At 36.0% G+C, this 27,605-nt stretch overlaps 1 protein-coding gene and 1 long non-coding RNA gene across 2 annotated transcripts in view; both read right to left on the bottom strand.

Annotated features, from left to right (window-relative positions):
* Positions 1 to 6,491, bottom strand: part of LOC120068922 — a 7,798-nt gene extending 1,307 nt beyond the window's left edge. Inside the window, exons 1-2 of the long non-coding RNA XR_005479404.1 lie at positions 6,403 to 6,491; positions 6,237 to 6,321 (exon numbers count right to left, since the gene is read on the bottom strand). This is a non-coding gene — a long non-coding RNA (uncharacterized LOC120068922). The remainder of the gene's footprint in view (positions 1 to 6,236; positions 6,322 to 6,402) is intronic.
* A 17,658-nt stretch (positions 6,492 to 24,149) lies between these two features.
* LOC120075975 lies at positions 24,150 to 24,969 on the bottom strand. Its single transcript, XM_039029779.1, has one exon. It carries the CDS (start codon positions 24,807 to 24,809, stop codon positions 24,366 to 24,368), a length of 444 nt encoding a protein of 147 aa, XP_038885707.1. The 5' UTR covers positions 24,810 to 24,969; the 3' UTR covers positions 24,150 to 24,365.
* Positions 24,970 to 27,605: the final 2,636 nt, after the last annotated feature.

Below are 27,605 nucleotides of genomic sequence, written 5' to 3' on the forward strand. Positions count from 1 at the left end.
ACTATCGTTTAGTTCTTGGTGCATTGTCTACACGATCGTGCAATCTTTTGGTAAATAACAAAAGGATTTTCAAGCATCAACATTCTATCTCCCCTTACTCTTGAATTGTTATCAACTGTTATATCTAAAGCCAGGAGCAGTAAGTTCACCCCCAACAAAGTTATACTCCTTCGGAGCCAGTTTGAGAGTGTTTTGTGATTATTAACGTGAAGATCTAGTCATCTAAGACAATAAGTGGTATCAGAGCTCGGTGAACAGTTCAAGACAGCTCCAAGATTTGAATTCTTGATTTAGAATAGTTAATCTTGAAGACCAAGAATAGCAACTACCAGATACGTGATTGAGAAATTCGATGGCAAGACAGACTTTGAACTGTGGAAAGAAAATATTAAAGCAGTCCTGGGGTAGCACAAGGCTCTCTTGACCAGCCTACTGCCTATGCCCTGTGGAATAAGTTGAATGAGATATATCTCAACAAAGATCTGCCCAACAAAGCTTTCTTGAGGGAAAGATTCTTCACTTATAAAATGGATGCAGCAAAGTCCCTCACGGATAATCTTAATGAGTTCAAGAGGTTGTCTTCTGAGTTCAGATCGATTGAAGATAATATTTGAGAAGAGATGAGGCATTCATACTATTTAATTCTCTACCAGAATCTTTCAAAAATGTGAAGACTACATTGAAGTACGGTAGAGAAAGAATTACCACAGATGCTATCATATCAGCTGTAAGAGTCAGAGAACTTGAATTGCAAATGACTAAGAAGGATCAACTAGGAGGTGCAGGCTTGTTCTCAAAGGGGAAGAACAAGAACAATGGGAAGGGGAAACAGAACAATGGTGACAAGTCGAAGAAAAAATCCCATTTTTGTCACAAAATGGGGCACATGAAAAAGGACTATTATGCCTTGAAGAGAAAATTAAACCAACAGAACAAGGGGGTAAATAGACTGAGGCTGCTATAGAGAGAATTACCTAGTCTATTCAGATGCTTTAGCTACTACTAAAGAAGGTGGAGACCAGAATACTATGGAGACTCAAGATTGGGTGTTAGATTCTGGTTGCTCAGTCCACATGACACCATCCAAGGGATGGTTTTGCACTTATAAGAAGTGGGATGGTGGGCTGATCTATATGGGAAAAAATAACACTTGCAGAGCTGTGGGAATTGGGTTTGTGTCCTTGAAGATGCAGGATGGTTCAGTCAAATTGATAAGGAACGTGAAGGAACTCTTATCAAAGAGTACCTCTGAGCGGAAGCAGGACTGTTCCAAACTCATTATGATAGAATTAACGCATTCACAATCAAACAGGGTAGATAGGCATTTAATGACAAATTACAGGCATGCTTTGAACTTTAAACAACAAAGAGAACGAAATACATACCAGTTGGAGAACCCTTCTTCACTGAAAACTCGTTCTCGTCAAACGAACTGCACCTCTTCCTCTCGCTGAGATCGTCCAAGCAATCGTCCACCAAATCACGGTCTTCTACCCACAAACGAACTCCTCACGAACTCCGCAGTAGGAAGACACTACCATTTGGAACCCTCAGTATTCTCGGTGTGAGAATCCAGGAGGTGTGGGCTCTGTTAGATTTGGTAGAGGGAAGGAGGAAGAGACAATCGTTTACCACGACCAAATAAATGGGAGATATCGTGTGTCTATCGTATAGACGATGCTTGATCGTTTAGGTAAAGGTACATGATCGTGTAGTAAAAGGGGCGTGATCGTATAGACAATCGTTTAGTAAATGCTCGGACGTGCGTCGCGTAGAAAAAAAAACTAGACGATTGTTTAGTAAAACCTATGCGATCATTTAGTAAACTAGGTGCATGTATATGATCGTTTAGAAACTTTGAGCTGTCGTTGATGCTCTCGGTTTGCTATGCGTTAGGAAGTATACACAATACGTGAGCGAATGTCTGATTCTTTGCAAAATGAAAACAATTTTCATTTTATCCTTCAGTTATAAAAACTGAATGCAATCTCCCACTAACTCAATCGGTTACGGAGAAAAACCTGCCACAATTATCCCATAATTTTTAAATTAAAAAAAATAAATATAATCATATTATATTTATAACCTATAGTTTAATATCACATCAAATGCAACATATAAACGATATTCTTTTTCTCCTCTACTAGATATAATTCATATTTATATTATTTTCTCCAAATAATGTATCTTATACATAATGTCATTCATATCATATATAATTAACCAGTTCAATTATATCATATATAATCGAACTCCCTCTTGTTAATTTGAACACTTCAAACTGACCCAAAAACTGATTCTCAACTTGAATACATTGAGCTACCAAAGGGACCTTATGGACCTATGGGTCAAAGCTCCAACGGTACGTGAATAATTGACTAAACTTTTTAGCCACGAGATCCACCATCCGTTAACTGTCGAGCATTCCACTAAAGACCAACAGCTGCACTCTTGTCACCACAGATATATTTTTGTGTCTATCGGATAAAACCAATCAACAGTACGATAACCCTCCACAGATGCTCGTAAGTACAGTTGGGCCAATTTACCATTTTGCCTCTATAGTTACATCAAACTCCTTAAGTACCACTGATCCCTCTAATGAACAATACTACATAGTCCTACTATGTGTGGACACCTTTCGGGCTATGAAAAGGTGTGTGGTGCCACATCATTCAAGCCCCAGAATCAGCCCTTAAGGGAGAAATATATCTACTTACCCCTGCTTCGGAAAAGGAGTGAATTTCATCTTGTGTAGCTGAGTTCCTAGCTCCCAAATCAGACGAATCCCCAAAGTGGTAGGTTTGAGTTGGCGATCTGGCCACTCGCACCCATGCAAATCAAAATATTGCCCTCAAAGGCAGAAGTTCCCAACTCACTCAGGATTGGGGTCATGTTATTTATGGCCATCCTAGTAAAGTGAAGTCTTTGTCATGAACGACGTTATATAACGAGACTATAACACTTCGTGGTCTGGTCTTATACAAACTCCTTTGTATAGGACGCCCCCGCTTGTATGTCTCCACATGAATGATTAGGATCATACCATTTGTAGCAATTCATAATACTTGTAACTATTCTACAATGGGGGCCGCATCCATAGCGTTACCAGGATAAGGTTTCCCTTCTATATCCATATACTACAGACCATTTTGGTTATCACTTAAGGCATGATCCTCCTGTATGTCTCCACATACATGCTTAAGTTACAAATGACAATCAGGGATCTTAGTTTATTGATTTATGGTAAAGCAATTAAAACATCCAATGTTCCATAGACAAAAGTGAAGAAAATATCATATATTATTACATCACAAGCGTTTGTTCAAAACTGTGTTTGCAAACTACAGGACCCAACACGAGTTTAGGGCATCATCCTCAACAAAATGTGAGGCATGTTCTAAATTTGAAGAGGAGTCTCCTTTCTTTGAGGATGTTTGATGCCATAGGTTGTGAATATAGGGGTGTGAGAGGCACCTTTGAAATTATTAAGGATTCCAAAGTGGTCTTGGTGGCAACCAAGGTAAATGGTTTATATGTAATCAAGGATGTGCAAATGGCACACTCGACTTTGTTAGCAACTGATGAGAAACCTACTGAAGATGAGTTATGGCACAAAAGACTCTCTCATATCAGTGTGAGGGGGCTACAAGTGCTATCTAAACAGGGAATACTTCCAAGGGGTGTTGAAGATAGCCTTAAATTTTTTGAACATTGTATATTGGGCAATGCAACAAGATAGCAATTCCCCAAAGGACAACACACTTCAAAGGAAATCTTTGAATATGTGCATTTAGACTTGTGGGGGCCAGCTCACTCTCCATCTCTTAGTGGAGCAAGGTATTTTCTTTCATTTGTAGATGACTACTCAAGAAAGAGTTGGTGTTTACTTTTTAAAGTCCAAGTATTTAGTATATTTAAAGAATGGAAGACCTTGATTGAGAAGCATGCCTCTAAACAAATTAAACATTTGAGAACTAATAACGGTTTAGAGTTTTGTGGAGAGGAGTTTAATTTGTATTGCAGGGAGCATGACATAGTAAGGCATAGAACCGTGAGATACACACCTCAACAAAATAAAGTAGCTGAAAGGTTAAATAGAACAATGCTGGAAAGAGTAAGATGTCAGCTGTCCAATGCCTTGTTGCCTGAAAAATATTAGGTTGAAGCTGTCTCCTACACCATATACACTCTTAATAGATGCCTTCATCAATCTATAGAGCTGAAGACTCCTGAAGAGAGGTGGACAAGGCAGCCACCTAAGCTGGAACACATAAAAGTGTTTGGTTGTGTAAGCTATGTGCACCAAAGCCAAGGGAAGTTGAAACCAAGGGCTGTAAAGTACATGTTCTTAGGCTTTACACCGGGAGTAAAGGGCTTTACGCTGTGGCATCCAGTTGAAAAGAGGTGTGTGAATAGTAAAGATGTGGTCTTTAGAGAAAATGTGATGTTTATGATGTCTGAACAACCATCTTCTATAGTTACAAAGACTAGTAGCACTAGATTTGAGGTGGAGCCTAAAAATAATAATGGAGCTTCTATTTCCTCTCAAAATCAAAAGTTAAAAGGTGATGAGACTGCTGAAACCAGTGAGCATGTGTCAAGTGATCAAGTTGAGACAAATGGGGACTTACACAACTACTCATGGCAAGAGACAGACTTAGAAGAACAATAGTACCACCAGCAAGGTACCAAGAGTCTGATTTTGCTAGTGTAGCATTGAGTGTTGCCATTTCTTTGAGTAATAATGAACTTTCTAGCTTTGAAGAAGCAACAAACAGCACAGATGCTAGGCAATGGATTGAGGCTATGAATGATGAAATGAAGTCCCTCAATCAAAATGAATCTTGGAGACTAGTACCTTTGCCTGAAGTGTACAAACCTATCTTATGCAAATGGATTTATACATTTAAAAAAGAGATTCCAGGTGTGCAAAAGTCAAGGTTCAAGGCTAGGCCTATTGCTAAGGGGTTCGCTCAAAAGGAAGGCATTAACTACAATGAAGTATTTTCTCCAGTTGTGAAGCATACTTCCATCCGACTACTCTTTTCTCTAGTCGTGCAAAAGGATTTGGAGCTAGACCAGTTGGATGTAAAGACAGCTTTCCTACATGGGCTATTGGATGAGACAATTTACATGAGACAACCTCAAAGCTATGTTAAAAGTGGAGAAAAAGACCTTGTGTGTTTGTTAAACAAGTCCATATATGGCCTAAAACAGTCACGGAGATACTGGTATGAGAGGTTTGATGAGGTGATCTCCAAGATGGGGTTCAAAAGAAGCTCATTTGATTGATGTGTTTACACAAATTCTAGTAGCTTTAAGGAATCGATCTATCTACTTCTCTATGTAGATGACATGTTAGTGGCTGAGAGATCCAAATAAGAATTGAAGCAAGTGAAAATGCTTCTTAAGAGAGAATTTGATATGAAAGACATAGGATAGTCAAGGAGGATCCTAGGCATAAAGATCGAAAGAGACAGAAAATAGGGCAGATTGCTTGTTAGCCAATCTGAATATTGTTCAAAGATATTACAGAGGTTCATGATGGAGAATGCTAAGCCAGTAGGTACTCCTTTTGCTCCTCACTTCAAGCTTTCAGCTGCCAATAGTCCAAAGAGCATAAATGAAGAGCATTTGAACCATATGAAGGTTGTCCCTTATTCCCAAGCAGTGGGATCTCTCATGTATCTTATGACTTCTACAAGGCTAGACCTATCCTATACAACAAGTATGGTCAGTAGGTACATGGAAAATCCTAATAGAAAACATTGAGAGGCAGTCAAGTGGATACTAAGGTATCTATGTTCATCCAAAGAGGCAAAAGTCTTATATAGACAGAATGAGCCATCCAATGATGAAGTTTATGGTTATGTAGATGCTGACTATGCAGAGGACTTGGACAGAAGACGTTCCCTATTAGGCTATGTTTTCCTATAGGGGAATAATTTGATAAGTTGAAAAGCTACTTTGCAGCCTATTGTGGCCCTTTCCACAAAAGAGGCTGAGTTCATCGCATTATCTGAAGCTGTGAAGGAAGGTTTGTGGCTGAAAGGTTTACTAAATAATTTCGGCATAACACAAACAAAAGTCAGAATCTATTATAATAACCAGAGCACAATATACCTATCTAACAATAAGCAATTTCACAACAGAACCAAGCATATCGATATCAAATATCATTTCATCAGACAAGAGATTGAGAAAGGGGAAGTCGACGTAGTGAAGATTCATACCTCTGATAATGCAGCTGATATGCTAACCAAAACTGTTCCATTAAACAAGCTTGACAGATGCTTGACCTTCTCGGATTCGAGTTACCTGAAAAAGGTTAGCTCAAGTCAGCTCAGTGAAGAAAAGAAGGAAGGAACTCTGGATGCTTGCAAAGGTAGAGATTGTTACAGAAAGACGAGAAATCAAGAAGTAGAACATTGCAGCTGACAGTTGAACCATTGTTGACCTCTTTCTGTTAAGTGTTGTAACCACCAGAGCTTCATCGTTGACTGAATCACCTGCACATATATAAACAAAATCGAATGTGAGATTAATGTAAGAGTGAATAACAAATCGAGAGAGCAAGGCATTCATTCTGTAAATACTTTGAAAAGTAATAAAAGAGAACCTCCCAATTTGCACAGTGGATGTAGGCCTTTGGCCAAACCACTTAAACTCCTCTGTCTTCTCTTCTTACCTCTATGATCATTTAGATTTTGCTAAAGTATCGTTTACACGATCGTGTAGTTCCTATCTCATCGTATACACGATTTTTTAGCTCCGCGTTCAATCATCTATATGATCGTTTAGCTCTTCAGCTATCGTCTATATGATCGTCTAGCTTCAGTCAACTGTCATCTACACGATCATTTAATGCTTCCTTCTATTATTTACTTAATTGAACTATCGTTTAGTTCTTGGTGCATTGTCTACACGATCGTGCAATCTTTTGGTAAATAACAAAAGGATTTTCAAGCATCAACATTCTATCTCCCCTGAATCTTGAATTGTTATCAACCGTTGTATCTGAGTGTTTTGTGATTATTAACGTGAAGATCTAGTCATCTGGGACAACAAGATTATATAATGTACACCACTAATTGCCACAACGAAGATGGTTAAATTTTCAGATAGAGAGGTTCTTTCTGTAAGGAAACAGGGTTTCATGCTTTTTTTTTTCTTTTTTGGTGAAATCCTCCAGATTCTACCACTTGCAAAATCCTTTAATGCTTAGCCATTTGCTCTATTTTTCTTGCGGCCTATAATGTGAGAAAATTTCTTATTTTCAACATGAGAGAAGGAAAGATAGATCACCATAGTCAATGACTCTCATTTGTTCTATGATTGGAATGTTGGTTTATCGATATTTAAATCCTTACAAGATAAAAAACAATCAATCTTGAGAGAGAAAGGGAAAATTTACCCCAAATCCCAAGCAGCAAAAATGGTGAATGACAACATATTTTTCTTCCTTTATCGTGTTTTCCTTCGATTTTTTTTTTTAGATGAGAGGAGTTAGAGGAAATTCGAGTTCCAGGTCTCAGTTATTGCCTCGCCACTACTATCTGCGACATCGAATAAAAGAGCATCGATAAATTTTTCTAATGCAGCAAGGTTTTGGGTCCAGACATGAGGTAAGGAAAGAAAGAGAGAGATTGGAAAATGGAAGCAAAGGGTTTTTTATGTGTTAAAGCAAAAGGGTGAGGGTGACTGCTAATAGAACTCATGTGGACAGTTCAAAATTGTTTAGCGCCCAAACCAAATTCATTTTTTAAGGAAATCGTGCACGACGATTTCCATGAGTAGCGAAAAGATCATTCCAAATTACAATCATATATGAACTTTACAAATACAGTCATAAACACAAACAAACGGTCATGCATTCATTACAGAAATTACAACATGATGCTACAAATAATCAAGGAGAAATGCTACACACATTTGTAGACTCATCGTTAAGGTCCTTGATCACGAACGCTCGAACACAACAACCTCGAACATTCGTTCAACACGACCGCTACACAACACGAACACTGCACACTCGAACTCAGCTATTGCCTCGGTCACGAATACCCCAACAGCACGAATAACCTCCACAGAACCTCGACGGTGTCGAGTTGAGTATGACACCACCAAGAAGGCTACCTTGGTATTCTCGGTGTGAGAATCTAGATGGTGGGCTCTGTGTGGACTTGGTTTGAGGCAGAAGACGGAGGAAACAACAATCGTGTAAATGATTAAGCAAGTGGGAGAATGTTGAACCTATCGTATAGGTCGATGCCCAATCATTTAGCAAAAGCTAAGTGATCATCTAGCAAAAGCCAAGCGATCGTTTAGCTCATCGCTTAGTTGCATGTCTGTCGCCTACAAATACTACATGATCATTTAGCTCGCTCCAAATTGTTGTTTAGTAAATCCTATTTACTTGACAACTTTCGTGAGATTCCGAGAGAAAAAATCTCAAAATATAATTTTCAACATTAACATTATTAAAAATAGGAAAACAATTTTTCTTTTATCTCACGGTTACCATGAAACCACCAATAACCTCCCACTCAATTGGTTATTTGAGAAAAAGAATTAATTTTTCAATAATTAACATAAATATAAATGATAACCAACTTATCATACTATATTCATAACCTATAGTTTTAATATTTCATCTCATGAAACATATAAACCATAACTTTTTTTCTATTCCATGGTACTTAATGTAAATCTCATTTACATTAATCCTCCACTAGATGTATCTCATACATCATACCGATCATATCATATATAATCGAATTACCTCTTGTCAATTTGAACATTTCAAATCAACACCAAGAACTGATCCTCAACTGAATCCATTAAGCTACCAAGAGGACCTTATGGACCTGTAACTCGAAGCTCTAACGATACGTGAATAACTGACTAAACTCTTTCGTCACAGGATCCACCATCCGTTAACTGCTAAGCACTCCACTAAAGATCGACAGCTGAACTCTCCTTACCATAGATATATTATGTGTTCATCTTAACCAATTAGAAGTGTGACAACCCTTCATAGATCGTTTATAAGTACAGCTAGGCCAATAATTGTTATGCCCCTGTAATTACATTTAACTCCTTAAGTACCACTAATCCCTCTAATGAACATAAGTCATAGTCCTATTATGACTGAGTCCTCTCTTCCAAAGAGAAGTTGTGGCCACTATGTTCAAGCCCTGGAATCAACCCTTAAGGGTGCAATCTCTCTACTTATCCCTACTTCGAGAAAGGAGTGAATTCCATCTTGTGGATTGAGTTTCCAACTCCCAGATCAGACAAGTCCCTAAAAAGATAGGTATGTTGAGTTGGCAATCTCGCCCTCTCACCCATACTAATCAAAGGACTGCCCTCAAAGGCTGGAGTTCCCAAAACACTCAGGATTTAGGCCATGTCACATATGATCGTTTAGGTGAGATGTAAGTCTCTAGTATCAACGACGTTATATACAGAGTCTAGTCATCTTGTGGTCCAGTCTTATACAAACTCTTTGTATAGGACACCCCCGCTTGCACATCTCCACATGAATGGTCAGGATCTACTATCTGTAGTAGTTTACAACACTTGCAAACCTCTACAAAGCGGGTCGTATCCATAGTATCACCAGAATCAAGTATCTCACCTTAATACTTATACTATAGACCTATTTAGGTTATCACTTAAGACATGATCCATCTATATATCACATATACATGCTTAGGTTTACATAAGATAACCATGGAGCTTTGTTTATTGGATATGAGTAATGCCAGAATGAAATAACAATTATTTTATTCATCAAACAATGTGTAACATTACAAACAACGAGATTCCGGGAGAATTAGGACATCAATCCCAACAATTTTAACATTTTTGCTCCTCTTTTTTCTCAGTTAGATTTCATAGCTCATTTCTTAAAAGGTTATACCAAATAGTTATAAAAGGACATATTCCTTATAGTGTGGGGCTCCAACTATTTTAATTGGAGTCCAGATCTCACTTAACCACAGATTATTTGGCTCGATTATTTTGTTCTCCCCGTTTTACTTTATTCCGATATTGCTCGATTATTTTGCTTCATTTCTTTCCATCTCTTCTCCTTAGGGTTTCGCCATCATTCCCGATCGGCGTCGTTCCTGGTAGGTTTAGAGCTTTCTCTTCTTCATTCTTGTTGATCGATTGCTATTGTGATTCTCTTTGGTCGGATTTGAAGAAATCCTTCACAGATCTAGGCTACGGTATGTTTGGTAGTCTAGATCTGTGTTTTTCTCTAGATCCGTAACCCTTTCTTTCGACTTCCTCTTTCATCTTGCCATTCCAAACGCCACTCCTGTTCCTCCTTTATCTTGCCACTTCTTTTGGTTCTCTTTGCTCCAAATGAGGGTTTCCTCGCACTTGCCGCTTTTTTTTGTTCTCCAATATTTTGTGTTTTCCTTCCTGTCTATTTGAGTCTGAAATCATACAACCATGTTGGAGCTTAGATCTTGCTTGGTAAGGGATGGAGATCCTCGTTTGGAGCATGGTAGGGGATGGAGGATGGTGTTTGAATCTTGGTAGGGTTACCAGATCCAATGGTAAGTCTTCTTTCTCTTCACCGGTCGATGATGAGTCACTGTATATTTTTTTCCTTTTTTTTTTTTTTTTGACAAATGTAAGCTTATTTTTTACACATCTTTTTTGCTTACTTCAATTATTTTTCTCTATGCTTGATTTCAGTGTTTTGTTCTTAGTGTTTGATTATCAGTCTCTGATGATCAATATATCTATTCTGTTCAATCACTGTTTTTGTCTGATTATCACTCTTTATGCTTGATTTTAGTGTTTTGTTATGTTATGTCTTTGATTATTTTGCTACTATTTCAATGACTGTTTTTGCATTGCTACTGTTCTTGGTCTTTGATTATCAGTCTTTGATTGTTTTGCTACTATTTCAATGACTATTTTTGCATTGCTACTGTTCTTGGCCTTTGATTATCGATCTTTGATTATTTTGCTACTATTTCAATGACTGTTTTTGCATTGCTATTGTTCTCTGTCTTTGACTATTGGTCTTTGATTCTTTTGCTAATATTTCAATGACTGTTTTTGCATTGCTACTGTTCTTGGTCTTTGATTATTGGTATTTGATTATCGGTCTTTGATTATTTTGCTACTATTTCAATGATTGTTTTTGCATCGCTACTGTTCTTGGTCTTTGATTATTTTGATACTATTTTAATGACTGTTTTTGCATTGACTCAAATGATTAATGTATCTGATTTACCATGATACATCATATTCTGAGGCTGGTTCTTACTATCTAAGCATAATACTAGGATAGTTGATTGTTTGTTGGCTTCCTTGTTTTTTTTTTTTTTTTCCAATCTCATTGCAACCATGTTATAACTCTTGTTTGGTTCCCAAGTTGTTCTTGTTTGGTTGACTCTAGTTTGATTACAAGTAGTCGTTCTTAAAGTAGTGGTTTGCAAGTACTATGTTGATGTGATTGACAATAGTGGTTTCTTTGGTTCCCAATGTATTTGGTTCACATCAATGGTACACTATTCACTTTATTTCACTAGGTTGGGTTTCCAAGGTGTACTTATTACCATAGGTACACCTAAACTTGACCTATCCATCACATAGAATGTCAATATCTTCTCTTCTCTATAAATGAGACCTCTTTTCCTTACAACTATAAGGATAACTACATCTTCACCACACCATTGTTGGTAAGTCCCTTCCCTCTCCCTCTCTTTTGTGTTGCTTATCACATCTCCTATTAAGTCACTTTCACTTTTTTTCTTTATATTATTACTAAAGCTTTTGTTTATCAATTGTCATAGTGTTCAACTTATTAGAGAACAAGCGAAGCTTCACATTTCCTCCTTCTATTGTATGTAAGGTGGTACTCTTCTTTGTCTCAATTTTCTTTTCTTTTGTATCCTTCTTGTTTATTTCGATGGTCCGTAGATTCAAAATATTTTTTTTATGTGTTTTAGGTCGAGTAGAAACTAATCCGTACTTCTTCTTTTCTCAAATTTCATCCTGTATATTTGAAGTGTTTGTTGATACAAAACTTAAATTCTTAAAATAATTTAGTCATATATTAATTATGCTTTTGCAGTTGTTTTATTACAGCAATTTCCATTCTTAAAAGGCTTTATTTTCTTCCTAAATACTTGTTAGGCTTCATCACATTTTTCTTTTTATTGATTTATTTTTCATTTAAAACTCAAGATTTGATCATGACCCTAAAAAAAACCTACTATATCAATACTATTTTATCAATGAGAATTTTAATTTTCGTGTTCATATTCAAAAATGAAATTATTTGACGACATTGCGTGAAATTTAATATGGTTATTATTGTTGATTAATAAAAAAAATTAGTTTGTAGGGCTCGCACTCATCTATGGGTTAAAGCATGCTAGTGATCAGTAGCAAACGTTAATAATACCCATTTGATAGCTTCATTTGGTAGGTTGAGTATATTTGATAAAAATGCAAAAAAAAAAATTTATTGATAAATAAAAAGTAAAGTAACAGCTACAAATAACTGCCTTTAAGGATTAAGGTGAACAAACTTAAAAGTCCGTAGATAATGATTCAAACTTATTTGTTAAAGAAGTAGAAAAGAGAGAAAAGAAAAAAAATATATGCATTTTTACTTCAAACTTTCAATTTCATCCAATTGCACTCTAAATTTAGATAAAAATTTCAATCTGTTACATTAAAAAAGTATTGCAAACTACTATTACTACTATTACTAAGCTATATCATACAATTTTGCATGCATTTAAAATTCCATGATAAGTATATTCTTGTTTAGATTAAAAGTACATTAGTTTGAAACTAAAATTAAATTTTGTGTAAATTTCAAAAACCACTCATGAATAAATGTATCAGGAGCCAATTTTTGTAATCTACGGTATAATGGACCCCCAAGAAGTAGTAAACATACTAACAGTATTCACAACTACCCAACGTCAATTACTGTTAACACTAGAGTTGTTACTCAACGACCATAGGAGGATAGAATACCCACCACATCATATAAGACATCATATTAGGCAATTAGCATACTTTTGGCTAATCCATGAGTCTGATTTAAGTTGTCGTGAAAGCATACGAATGGATAAAAGATGTTTTGCTATTTTATGTACTTACTAAGGACAACTGGCGAATTAGTGGGAATAAAAGTTGTAGACGTTAAGGAGATGGCCGCCATGTTCCTGCATATCTTAGCCCATGATGTTAAGAATAAAGTAGTCTGTAGACAGTTCATTAGGTCTGGTGAAACAGTTTCTAGGCATTTCAACTCCATTCTCAACGTCATTTTACAACTACATGAAGTGTTGTTGAAAAAACCTTTGCCAATCACTACCTCTTATACAAATCGATGGAGATGGTTTGAGGTATAGTGAAACTAAACAAATGTTGATGCGTTATCTGTGTCTAGTTTAGATAACTCATGTATATGAATATTTCATACGTTGTGTTCGCACAGGGTTGTCTAGGTGCGTTAGATGGTACGTACATAAAGGTAAACGTAAGTGCCACTGATCGACCAAGGAACACGACAAGGAATGGTGAAATTTCCACGAATGTTCTTGGTGTTTGCGACACGAATGGTGATTTCATGTTTGTCTTACCTGGATAGGAAGGTTCTGCAATTGATTCTCGTGTGCTTAGAGATGCAATATCACGACAACAGATTGAAGGTTCCAAAGGGTAGCAACTTACACGCACAATTTCTTGTCATACATTGTAGTACTCAACAATTATGATTTCATACAATTGGACATTGTATAAGATATTATTATCTATGTGATGCTAGGTACCCAAATACGGGGGGCTTCTTGGCATCATATAGAGGAGAATGATATCATCTTTTGGAATGGCGTGGAGGAGGGAATGCACCAACAACTGCAAAAGATTTTTTAACATGAAACACTCTTCTGCGAGGAATGTCATCAAGAGGGCATTCGGGCTGTTGAAAGGGGGGTAATACTCCACGAAAAATCATACTACCCCATGCAAGTCCAAACTCGAACGATCACAGCGTATTGCCTTCTTCATAATCTTATTAATATGAAGTTGAATACTACCGAAATGCTCAAGGATCTAGACGAGGTGGACTCACATTCTGCTACCATTGGTGAGGACGAGATCAATTGTATTGAGAGTTCAAACGAATGGACACAATGGATAGATGAGTTGGCACATAATATGTTTTCTGACTGGGAGTTACGTAACAATCAGTAGCTTCACGTTTAGTTTGTGGCTTTTACAATGTATTTTTTTAATTTCATGTATTCAATTTTGGAAATCAATTTTCGAATTTCTTAATATAATTAGATTTACTACCATATACATTGTACATAATTCCATTTACAGGGGACCTTTGAGCGAAAGCAGATCGTCCAAATCCCATTGTAATTGAAAGCATACAATTACAGTCATACAGAACAAAATATGCATCAAACTTAAATTACAACATGCTTTGAAATAAAAAACAAAGGATCAATAGATTATACCTTTGTTCTTCAAGTAAATCCCTCAATAGTACTCGCTCACGAACGAAGTGAACAAGTCACGAACTCCCTTGAACAAGCAGCAAACAGCAACTCAATCCTCGAACCAAACAGGACACTACCACTTAGTGACCTTGGTATTCTTAGTGTGAGAATCCAGGAGTGGTGAGCTCTAGCTAATTTTGGTTAGAGGGAAGGTATGGTGTGGAGGAGGAAGACGATCGTGTAGTGGACAACACCATCGGGTAGACTACCTAGTCTATCGCATAGACTTCCTACTCGATCGTTTAGTCTCTCAAGTGATCGTATAGTAACTCGATTCCTAATACCGTGTCTCTCCTTCACTTGTCTTTGGAATAATTAAAACAATTTAATTTATCTCAGTTTGCCATAAAACTAAATAACTACCCACTAATGGTAGTTATGAACAAAAATGAGTTAATTATCAAATAATTAATAAATATAGATAAATATGATAACTAACTTATCATATTATATTTATAACTTATAGTTTTAATATGGGTTGTTTTCAAATATAGAAAAATTAATCAAAAGATTTACAAAATATAGTAAAATTTTAGAACTATCAATGATAGACGCTGATAGACATTGATTGACTTCTATAAGTATCTATCAATGACATTGATAGACACTGATATAGACATTGATAGAAGTCAATCAGTGTCCATCAGCTTCTATCATTGATAGTTCTAAAATTTTGCTCTATCTTACAAATATTTTCAATAATTTTACCATTTGAAATAATTTCCCTTTTAATATTACATTATATACAATATATAAACAATAGGTCTTTTTCTCTATTTTATGGTATTTAATATAAATCATATTTATATTAAATTTAATAACTATGAATCTCATTCATAGAAAATATATTTAAATTATATTCAAATATTTGTTCCTCCATTCAAACAATAATGTATCAAATACATTATATCAATTATATCATATATAATTTAATTAATTTAATTATATCATATATAATCAAATTTCCTTTTATTAATTTGAACATTTGAAATTAACCCAAAACAACTTAAATCCATTGAGCTACCAAGGGGACCTTATGGACCTGTAGCTTGAAGCTCTAAAGGTACGTGAATAATTGATTAAACTCTTTAATCACATTATCCACCATCCGTTAACTATCAGACACGACTGATAGCTGCACTCTTCGCACTACAGATATATTTCTATGTCCATTGGATATAACCAATCAACAGTACGATGACCCTTCGCAAATCGCTCGTAAGTATAGTTGGGCTAATTTATCGTTTTGCCTCTGTAGTTACATCTAACTTCTTAAGTACCATTGATCCCTCTAATGAACATAGATCATAATCCCACTATGACTAAACCCCTCTCGGCCCAAGAGAGGGCGTGGCGCCACATTGTTCAAGACACGGAATCAGCCCTTAAGGGAGCAATTTATTTACTTGCCCATGCTTCAGGGAAGAAGTAATTTCATCTTGTGTAGCTAAGTTCCCAGCTCCCCAATCAGACATATCCCCAAAATGGTAGGCTTGTTGAGTTGGCGATCTGGCCACTCTCACCCATACAAATCAAAGGACTTCTCTCATACACAGGAGTTCACAACTTACTCAGGATTAAGGTCGTGTTACCTATGGTCATCCTAGTGAAATGAAAATCTCAATTATGAACGGCGTTATATACCGAGACCAAACATTTCGTGGTCCGGTCTTATACAAACTCCTTTGTATAGAATATCCCCACTCGCATGTCTAATACATGAATGATCAGGATCAGATCATTTGTAGAACTTTACTATATTTGTAACACCTACAACGGGCCATACACGTAGTGTCGCAAGAATAAGATACCTAACTTTATCCATATACTACAGACCATTTAAGTTATCACTTAAACACGATCCACTTGTATGTCTCCACATACATGTTTAAGTTACAACGATAACCATGGATCTATGTTTATTGGTTTGTGGTTAATGCAACTAAAATATCATATATTTTATAGACAAAAGTGAATAAAATATCACATATTATTAATCACAAAATGTTTGTTCATACAAATGTTTACAAACTACAGGACCCTACATGATTTAGGGCATCAACCCCAGCAATCTCCCACTTGTCCTAAAGCTAGTGGGGTATACAAGATAATCAAATTACAAGTACACAAAACAATAAACTAGGGCACAAACACCCAATACAAGATCTCTCACTTGCCCTAGTCCAGTCGTGGTCTGTTCTATAGACCCATACTCTACAGGTGACCCTAAAAAAAACTGTAGCCGTGAGGGCCTTCGTAAATAGATCAACAACGTTGTGTTCCAAAGCTATCTTTATGAAAATCACGTCTCCTCGATGCACAATCTCTCGGATGAGATGGTATTTTCGCTCAATGTGCTTGTCGTGCTTATGACTCCGAGACTCATGGAAATTCGCCACAGCACCACTATTATTACAATAAAGGGTGATGGGCCTAGACATGTCTAGAATAACTTCCAGATCAGTCAGAAATTTTCTGAGCCAAACGGCCTCCTTAGTAGCTTCTTCATAAGCCGCTATATACTCGGCCTCCATAGTGGAGTCCATAATGCACCCTTGCTTGGTGCTTCGCCTAACTACAACCCCTCCGTTAAGAGTGAACACTGATCCTAAAGTGAATTTCCTAAAATCCCTATCAGTCTGAAAATCAGAGTCCGTGTATCTCGTAAGGATGAAATCCTTATAATCTTACACAAGCATGTAGTCCCTCGTTCTCCAAAGATACTTGAGGATGTTCTTGACGGCCGTCCAATGATCATATCCTAGATTAGACTGATATCTACTGACTATCTCTACTATGTAGCAGATATTAGGTCTAATACATAACATCACATACATCAAGCTTCCTACGGCAGATGCATAGGGGACCTGTCTCATTTCCTCAACCTCTTGAGGTGTCTTAGGACACTATTCCTTAGACAAAGTAACTCCGTACCTGAAAGGCAGTAGGCCTCTCTTGGAGTTCTGCATCGAGTACTTGATCAACATCTTATCAATGTACGATGTCTGAGATAGTGCTAGCATTTTGTTATTTCGATCCTGAAAGATTTGAATCCCAAGAACAAACTGAGTCTTTCCCAAATCTTTCATTTGAAATTGAATCGCTAGCCAGTTCTTAATTGTAGTCAATAAGCCTACGTCATTCACATGAGTAGGATATCATTTACATATAACACTTGGAAAACTACTAAACTGTTAATGATTTTCTTGTAGACACAAGGCTCATTAACATTATGATCAAAGCCATAAGACTTGATCGCAGTATGAAACCTTATGTTCCAAGATCGAGATGTCTATTTCAGTCCATAAATGGACTGATTCAGCTTGCAAACCTTTTACTCTTAACCTAGGACTATGAATCCCTCGGGCTTCACCATATAAATGGTCTCCTCAAGGTTTCCATTCAGAAAAGTAATCTTGAAATCTATTTGTCATATCTCATAGTCATAATATGAGGCAATAGATAGAAGGATACGTATAGACTTCAGCATGGCAACAGGTGAGAAAGTCTCCTCATAGTTGACTCCCTCTACCTGGGTATAACCCTTTCCCACCAGTCTAGCCTTGAAGGTTTTCACCTTCCCATCAACACCCCATTTTCTCTTGTAGATCCATTTACAACCTATAGGTTTAACCCTATTAGGTTGATCTACAAGATCCCAAACTGAATTGAAGTACATAGACTTCATTTCGAGATCCATGGCTTTGATCCATTCATCTCGGTCAACATCCTCCATTGCCTTCTTGTAAGACAATGGATCCTTAACTACGCCATCAGCTACCATAGCTAGGATTTCAGTTAAACCCATATCGCGAATAGGTGGGTTCACAACCCTCCCACTGCGTCGAGCTTCCCTCAACAGTTGAGGTGGATTTGACCTACTAAATGAATCTACATCAACAACTCTTATTGAATTAATTGTCTCTTCAACAACTCTTGTTGAAGATTCAGTAGTTTCTTTGGAAAGCTCATTCAACACGATTTTGCTTCTAGATCTATGCTTCCTTGTATGATCATCCTCAAGAAAAGTAGCATTTTCCGATACAAACACTTTGTTTTCCTTAGGATCATAAAAATAACCCCCTCGTGTCCCTTTGGGGTAGCCTACAAATAGGCATAACCTTGAACGTGGTTCCAATTTATTAGGATTAGCCTCAAGCACATTTGCTAGGCAACCCTAGATACGGAAATAACGTAAACTAGCTTTACAACCATTCCACAACTCCAAAGGTGTTATGGCAACACTTTTGGAGGGAAAACGGTTCAGGATATAAGCTGCAATCTCTACTGCAAAACCCCAAAACAAATCAGGTAAGGAAGCGTAACTCATCATCGACCGAACCATGTCCAACAGGGTTAGATTTCTCCTCTCTGATACACCATTCTACTAAGGTGTACCAGGTGCTGAGAGTTGGGAAACTATTCCACGTTCTATCATATAGTTCTGGAACTCATAATCCAAAAACTCTCCACCTCGATCAGATCGAAGTGTTTTAATCATTTTACTTAATGCGTTTTCAACTTCAATCTTGAACTCTTTGAACTTTTCAAAGGACTCAAACTTATGTTGCATTAAATAAACGTACTCATACCTCGAATAATCATCAGTAAAAGTGATGAAATATTCATAGCCTCCCCTGGCTCGCACATTTATCGGACCACAAAGGTCTGAATGCACTAGTTCTGGAGGCTCTTTAGCCCTATAATCTTTTCCAGTAAAAGGTCTTTTAGTCCTTTTGCCTTCAAAACATGACTCGCACACAGGTAAAGAATTTTCTTCTAACTCGCTTAAAAGTTCATTCTTCACCAACCTCTCAATTCTATTGAGATCAATGTGTCCTAAACGTAGGTGCCAAAGTTGGGCATTTTCTTTTGGAGAAATTTTAAGTTGTTTATGTTGAGTTACGACAGTTTTAAACATCTCTATGTTATGGAGGGAACTTGTTGCTAACGGCCTTAGCACATACAAATTATTTTCCAGTTGAGCCGAACATACATCAACACCATATTTCAAAATAAACACTTTATTAATAGAAAAATGTATTTGATATTTACATTCAAGCAACGAATTTACAGAAGTTAAGTTCCTCTTTAATTTGGGAACTACATACACATCATTCAAAATGATAAACTTATTCTGTAAAGTCAACTGGAGACCTCCCACTGCCACAGTTGAGACGACGTGTCCGGTTCCAACTCGCATCATCATCTCACCAACACTAAGCTGCCGCTAGGAACTAATTCCCTAAAATTAAGAACAAAAATGGTTAGTGGTCCCAGAGTCAATAATCTAGACAGAATCTTCATTTTCCATTAAACAAGTTTGCAAAACTAGTAAATCGTATTTTGGCCTTCTCCTTCTCAACCAAATAATGAACAATACTATCGTGTAGACGAAATAGTCTATCGCATAGATCATAGTCCCACTATGACTAACCCCTCTCGGGCTAAGAGAAGGTGTGGTGCCACATTGTTCAAGACCCGAAATCAGCCCTTAAGGGAGAAATTTATCTACTTACCCATGCTTCGGGGAATGAGTGAATTTCATCTTGTGTAGCTAAGTTCCCAGCTCTCCAATCAGACGATTCCCCAAAATGGTTGGCTTGTTGAGTTGACGATCTGGCCACTCTCACCCATGCAAATCAAAGGACCGTCTTCATAGGCAGGAGTTCACAACTCACTCAGGATTAAAGTCATGTTACGTATGATCATCCTAGTGAAATGAAAGTTTCAATTATGAACGACATTATATAACGAGACTAAACATTCCGTGGTTCGGTCTTATACAAACTCCTTTGTATACAATATCCCCGCTCGCATGTCTAATACACAAATGGTCAGGATCAGATCATTTGTAGAACTTTACTACATTTGTAATACCTACAAAGCGGATCATACTTGTAGTGTCATCAGGATAAGATACCCAGCCTTATCCATATACTACAGTCCATTTAGGTTATCACTTAAACACGATCCACTTGTATGTCTCCACATGCATTTTAAGTTACAACGATAACCATGGATCTTAGTTTATTAGTTTGTGATTAATGCAACTAAAATATCATATATTTTATAGACAGAAGTGAATAAAATATCATATATTATTAATCACAATTCATATAAGTGTTTACAAACTACAGGACCCTACGAGATTTAGGGCATTAACCCCAACACATAACACAACACATGGTAATTTCTTTCTTTACAACTTAAATTGTACTACGGTGTACATGTAGCAGGATGACAAGTTCTTCTAAAACTCCAAAGGACATTTGGACGAGGGAGGAAGAGTCGAAGCTGGTGGAATGTTTGGTGACTTTAGTTGAATCTGGTAGATGGAAATCAGACAAGGGGACCTTTCGCCCGGGGTACTTGGCATAATTACAGTGTCTAATGGATGATAAGATACCTGACTGTAGAATGCAAGGGACCCCACCATAGATTGTAGGGTAAAGAGTCTTAAAAGAATGTACCAAGCTATAGCAGAAATGCGATGACCAGCATGCAGCAGGTTCGGTTGGAATGAAAAATTCCAAAGCATCACTGCGAAGAAAGAGACGTTCGATGGTTGGGTGAAGGTAAAATTTCATAAACATTTTTTTCCATTCATCGTCACTCGTTATATTGACCAGCCATACTTTTCATGTAGAGCCATCCTGCAGCAAAAGGGCTCCTGAACAAGTCATTCTCATATTTTGATGACTTAGCCTACGTCTTCGGCAAGGATCAGGCAACTGGAAAAGGGGTAGAGACACCTGGTGACATGGCCTCAAATGTGCCAGGGCATATGCATGAAGGTGCTCCTACTAGCGATTCACAAGAACATGACCTGTCATAGAATGAGTTTGATAGAATCCCGACAGGTTTTGGTTCCAAAGGAGGCAATTCGTCAAGGGGTAGTAAGAGAAAGCATTATGGATATCAGTCTGAGTTGATTGAGGTTTTTAAGAATACAATGGACTTTTCAAATGACCAACTGGAGTCTATTGCTAAATAGCCGAAAGAGCAACGTGTAACAGAGGTTGAGCTATGTGCCAAGGTTGTGAATGAACTTAATGATATTCCAGAACTGCAAATCCGACAGAAGGTAAGGCTTATGAATATCATATTTCGCAATGTCCATAATACAAAGAGTTTTTTGTCTGTTCTAGCGGATATGAAATTGGAGTATGGCGAGCTTCTTCTTCTAAACAACGCCTCAACTATTTTCATCACCTGCTTTTCCATGTTTAATTTGGACATATCTAAATTATGGCTTATACTTTATAATATTTTTTATATTTCACTGTGTACTATTTCATGGACATGAATGTGATTTGGTTTTCTTTTTTTGCTATTTGTGAAATTTCTCTATCTCTACATACATTAACATGTTGGGTAATGGTTAATATCCTTTGAAGAGAATGGAATTGTATTTGTTGCATGCTCACGAAGTTTGATACGTCAAAAAAGATTAAAATTGATGAAATGAGGGCAATACAACGTTCAACACATTTTATACAAATTGGTGGAACAAACAATTTTATTTAGGTTCGTGAAAATATGATATTTCATTTTTAAAAAAATCCTTTGATATACAAAAAAGTATAATCAATTGTGATATATATTAAGATAACATGCATTTAATTTCCATACTGTTATAACCGGCTATTATAATAATATGCACCCCAAACACAGATTGTTATAAACTAGACTATAATAACCTCCACAACAAACACAGACTATTATACCACAAACTATAATAACCTATACACCAAATACAGACTATTATACCACAGACTATAATAACCTGCACTCCAAACACAAACTATTATAACTGTACTCCAAACACATACTATTATAACCCACAAACTATAATAAACATTGACTATTATAACCCATTCAACGCCCCAAACGTCCCTTAAGATTTTTGAAAGTGAGGAAGCAAGAGTTTGTTCATTTGGAAAGAATATTGGCAAACCGAGCAATGTTCTTCAAGGGCTAGAGCTTCACAGGAGTTCTTAACGACGAAGAGCGGAAGAACATTGTTGATTGTGTTTACCATTTACAACGCAAGGGATGAAGAGGGCAACTTAGAAGTATCAATTCTTCCCTATAATCTGCTATCTAATTCACTTCTTTCCTCCATAAACTTCAAGCAAATATATGCTCATTATCATTCTCACATGTTTTCAACAGAGCGTACATATTCTGAACCTAGATAGTGGATGCGAGGCAAAGGAAGAGTTACCATTCAATCTGGATGCTGCTACAATTATGCAACGGTATTCATGGTGTTCCTGTTCAATACAAATTTCGTCAACCCCTTTACTTCCTGTGTTGTCTTTCTTATTCTATATTATCCTTTTTGTAGGATAAAAATGGAACCTCACCTGGTATAGTAAGAGATGATGAAGTTAATCCATTCCATCTTTGTTTAAGAAGATGATCGAGAGAATGGTGAAGTGGCTGATTCTACCTAGTACATGTGTCCCCGATAGCTGCATCGTAAACATATACGATGAAGGATATTGCATTCCGCCACACATTGATCAACATGACTTTCTAAGACCTTTTTGCACTGTATCATTTCTAACAGAAAGCAACATCATATTTGGCACTCCGACGGAAATTCTTAGTCCTGGAGAGTTCTCCGGTCCTGTTTCGGTTCCTTTGCCTAAAGGGTATGCACACACTATTATTATGCTTTCTTTGTTTCTACATTTCATTTGCTTGGTTATAAATCTAATGTTTGTGTTTCTGTTGATATTGCAGTTCTGTATTGATTTTAAATGGTAATGGAGCTGATCTTGCCAAGCATTGTGTACCTAGTGTCAAATCTAAAAGGTTAGCTATCTGCTATTGTTATTTTACAATCTTCAAATCATTGCCAAAAGAAAAAGGTTCCTTGTGCATCAAATATCTATAAGTTGGTTCCTAATATTTGAATCTGTGGACCTATTACAGGATCTCGATCACATTTCGAAAAATGGAAGACAGGAAACTTCCATACAGGTTTTTGCCTGATCTTGAACTTCAAAGAATCAAGCCACTGGACTTATCTGAATGGCAAGAGGAAGAGAAGAATGTTGAACTGGAGAAAGGTGAAATTGAACAAAGTGATCATTCACCCAAGCCACTGAAATCATTATCCCAATGGCAAGAGGAGAGAAAGAAGAATGTTGAAGGGAAAAAACAGAGGGGGCATCACAATTATGATTCAGTGGACTTCTGTCAGTTGCAGAAGGAAGAGAAGAATGAAAGGAAACAGAGAGACCATCATCATTATCGATATCATTATTCACCCAACCCATCCTCCCAACAAACCAAACGTCAGAGATTCCAAGTTGGTGTCTATTGAAGAAGAATCAGAAACTAAGCATAATTTCAGTTCAAATTTGTAACTTCTGTATCTATGAATCACTCTCAAACAGGAACCAACACGGGGTAGTTGAAGTATGAATTAGGTAGCAACTTAGGCATTAATCATTATCTTTTCAGTTCCAGAAAATTTCTACTCTTTTTGTAAGCAGAGTCCAAACAGAAGAGGGCTTCTGAAAGTGTTATCATAATGCAATTTGTATCCATAAGTAACAGAGTACACACATGTAGGAATGTTGATGAATTGAAGTATGAAACTGTAGTTATTTATGCATTAATTTTACAGTTTATGGAGATAGTTCCTTGACTTTCTGAAAGTAGAGTACAAGTAGAATGCTTCTGAAAGTAGGGTTTTGATCCAAATTTCCAGAGAGCCGACATTGAAAAGGTAAATAGATATCTTCAATTCAACAAGAAATGAAAAGCTAGAAAAAGGAAGCAGCTTCAAGAAGGATGAACCTTATTGGAGGAAATAGCCTTCCAGGCGGATCTCATGGAAGCGGTGGCGGAATTCATGGCTGCCTCCATGTACCTTTTAGAAGCAACCGCCGCAGCCTTCTCCATCAAACTCCCCATCTTGCGAGCCTTCTCAGACTTGTCAAGGAGTTCTTGGAGCTCAGCTTCGGCCATCCGATCGAACTCCTCCTCGAACCGTCTAAACTCATCCATGGCGTCTTCCATGACAGAATCGAGATAATCCTCAGCCTGGTGCATGGCGATCTCAGCGTCTTGAACCTCGTTCTGGTGTTGGAGCTCCATGGCGGCCCAGGATTTGTAAGCTTCGATCTCGAAGAGCTTCATGAGGTCTTCAATGGTGGAAGGGTCGAAATTCTTGTCGTGTAGAGCTTGATCGGAGAGGAAAGTGAACTGGGAGATGAGAGCTTCCATGGGAGATGGGTTTTGGGGGAAAATTTGAGATCTGAGGAAGGCGAAAAATGGGTAATGGATGGTTGAGAATGGAGAATCAGATGATGATGGGAACAGTGGGGAAGAAGGTTGGAGCAGTGCGTTGCTGAGTTTATAGCATCTCAAAAAGTAGAATTGAACGTTTGAGAAGGAATCTTTGGCTTGGACCCATAATAATACGTGTAGGCCTAACATCATTTTTATTACTGAACTTTCGGGGTGCTATAAAATTTAAACCTATCTTTCATTACTACTATCTTTACAAATTATCTAATTCTATAAAATGGATGATTACAATACATGCACGATTTTCAAAAGAAATTTTGACTAAAAGTCTAGAACTTCATTTAGATTCACTTGAGAAAAATGTATTATTCAAAAAACTTATTTTCATCCAAACTTATTAAAACACATTTGAAAAGTTATTTTGAGTAAATGTCTAGCACTCCAATTTCTTCTAAAATGACTTATTTTTTAAAAATTAAACACTTGAAAATTGTATTCCAAACGTACCTAATCGATTCATTAATGAAAGTTTAGAAGTTTAATTGATACAATGATAAAGTTTTACACTAGGTTTTCCTGAATGAAATGTAGGGGAGTATAAATTAATACATTTATAAAAGTATATGGTTTGAATTGATACAGCTACTCAAATTTAGGGGCATAAATTTATATTTTCCCTAATATGTAATATATATTTTGTGTTTTGAAACTTTTAGTGTACTTTTTTGACATTTGAACGTTTATCTTCGTTTGTGAAAACTAAATAGTTTTGACAAATTATTATAAGAATTGTTGTCTCACAATGGAAAGGTTAAAAGAAGTGATGAGCTTCCAACATTATAAAAAAAATGTATACTTTAATTTCAAATCATCTTCATTAAACACATTTTTTTATATTTTCTGATTTGAGAGTGAGGAAAAGGGTATAAATGCAAAGGGTTCTTGTCGTTAAGATCGTGAGAGAATTTTAAATTCTATATGATTGTAATAATTTTTACACAATGATTTTCCTTTTAGTCGACTGTGATTTTTCTTTGATTTTAAAAATTTTCACGTAATTTCCTAGTTTTGATATTTTTAAAAATTTTCAATTATTATTTTTTGTTTATTCATGCATCAATAGTGGGATGTTTTCCCAAGACTTCATTTTATTCATGTTGCTTTACTAATTCTATTTTAATTCAATAATAAAAAATCTACCCATCCATTTCTCTTTATTGAATTTGAAACTTCAAGCATAAAAATAAAACCTCTCAAATTTTAGACACACCTATCTTAAAGTTCACCATTATTTAATATAAAATATCACTTTTATCTTTATATGTTGGGTTTCATTTCATTTTTTTTTTAAAGAAAAGTTTCATTTTAGTTGATAGTTGATGTATAGTCAAATGTTCAATTTTCTTAATTCAACCATTAAACGAATTATTAATATTTACGGAGGTTAATTAATATTTTATCTATTAAACTAATCTTGAAGGAGTTTTTTTTTTTAAATATTGTAGTTAGGAAAAATATTTAGAGAAATATGGTTGTTTTGAAAGTATTTAGAGATTTGTGGTTGTTTTGGAGATTTCAATGTTGGGATTTTATATAAAATATTATAAAAAAAAAATAAAGATGTCAAAGGTTGAAGCCTTGACCTAGAAAAATTAAAGAAGAAGTCGAGGGTTGAACCCTTGACCTAAAAAAATTAAAGAAGATATCTAGTATTGAACCCTCGACTTAAAAATGAAACCTAAATCTACTTCCTCCATGTCGAGGGTTCAATCCTCGACCTAATTAAAGCTGCCATTCATGGCTGAATCGTCCCATCCGTCTTTAATTCCCAACGCCGGTCAAATTTTCGTGGGTCGAGTTTTGAAAACTCGACCTACAAGTTTTTAATCCCTCCTTATCACTTCTCATTTCTCACATCACAACCTCTCTACCTTCTTTCGTTTGCTTCTGCCTTCTTCATTTCTTCATCATTTTCTGCCTTCTTCATCACTCCATTTTTTGTTCCAAATCTTCTTCTTCTTCCACAATCGTCCATTAAATTGTGAGATTTGTACATTTACTATACAAAATTTCATTTTTTTTTAAATAATTGTAAATTTTGTTTCTATTCTCATTCTATTATATTCTTTTTATAGTTTTTGTTGTTTTTTGGGAAACAAAGAACAAAAAAGAGGTAACATTAACAAATTTCTTATATTCTCATAATATTTTATTTTTTAATAGTTTTTGTTGCCGGATAAGAAATATCAAAGAAAAGAGAGAATATTATCACTTTTGGGGAAAAAAAGAAAACCACTATTAAATTTGTGAGTGTACTGTTTATTTATTACTAGTTTTTTTTTTATATATATTTAGTAGATCTATCATGTTAATTTGTTAGTAGTTGTTGAATTCAATAATATTTACATATTGATGTTAGTAGTTCTTTCTCTATTAGTGTTAATCTTAATAGTTGTTATTAGCGTTAATCTTATTTATATTATGTTATACCAACATGTTAATCTTATTTATATTTTGTTTGTTTTTGTTTGTATTTAAGTATAGTTTATTGTTATGTTTAAAAAGTTAGATGTTTATGCTTTAATATTTTTAGTTTAATACAAAATTATTGTGATTTTTTGAAATATATTTCTTATGATATTTGATTTTTTTAGTATTAACTTTGAAAATATATTTTAAAATAGTTTTAAAAAGTTTAATTTGTTGTTATGTTTAAAAAGTTTATATTCATAAACCTTAATATTTTTAGTTTAATACAAAATTATTGTGATT

Source organism: Benincasa hispida, chromosome 1 (assembly GCF_009727055.1).
Source record: "Benincasa hispida cultivar B227 chromosome 1, ASM972705v1, whole genome shotgun sequence".
NCBI lineage: Eukaryota > Viridiplantae > Streptophyta > Magnoliopsida > Cucurbitales > Cucurbitaceae > Benincasa > Benincasa hispida.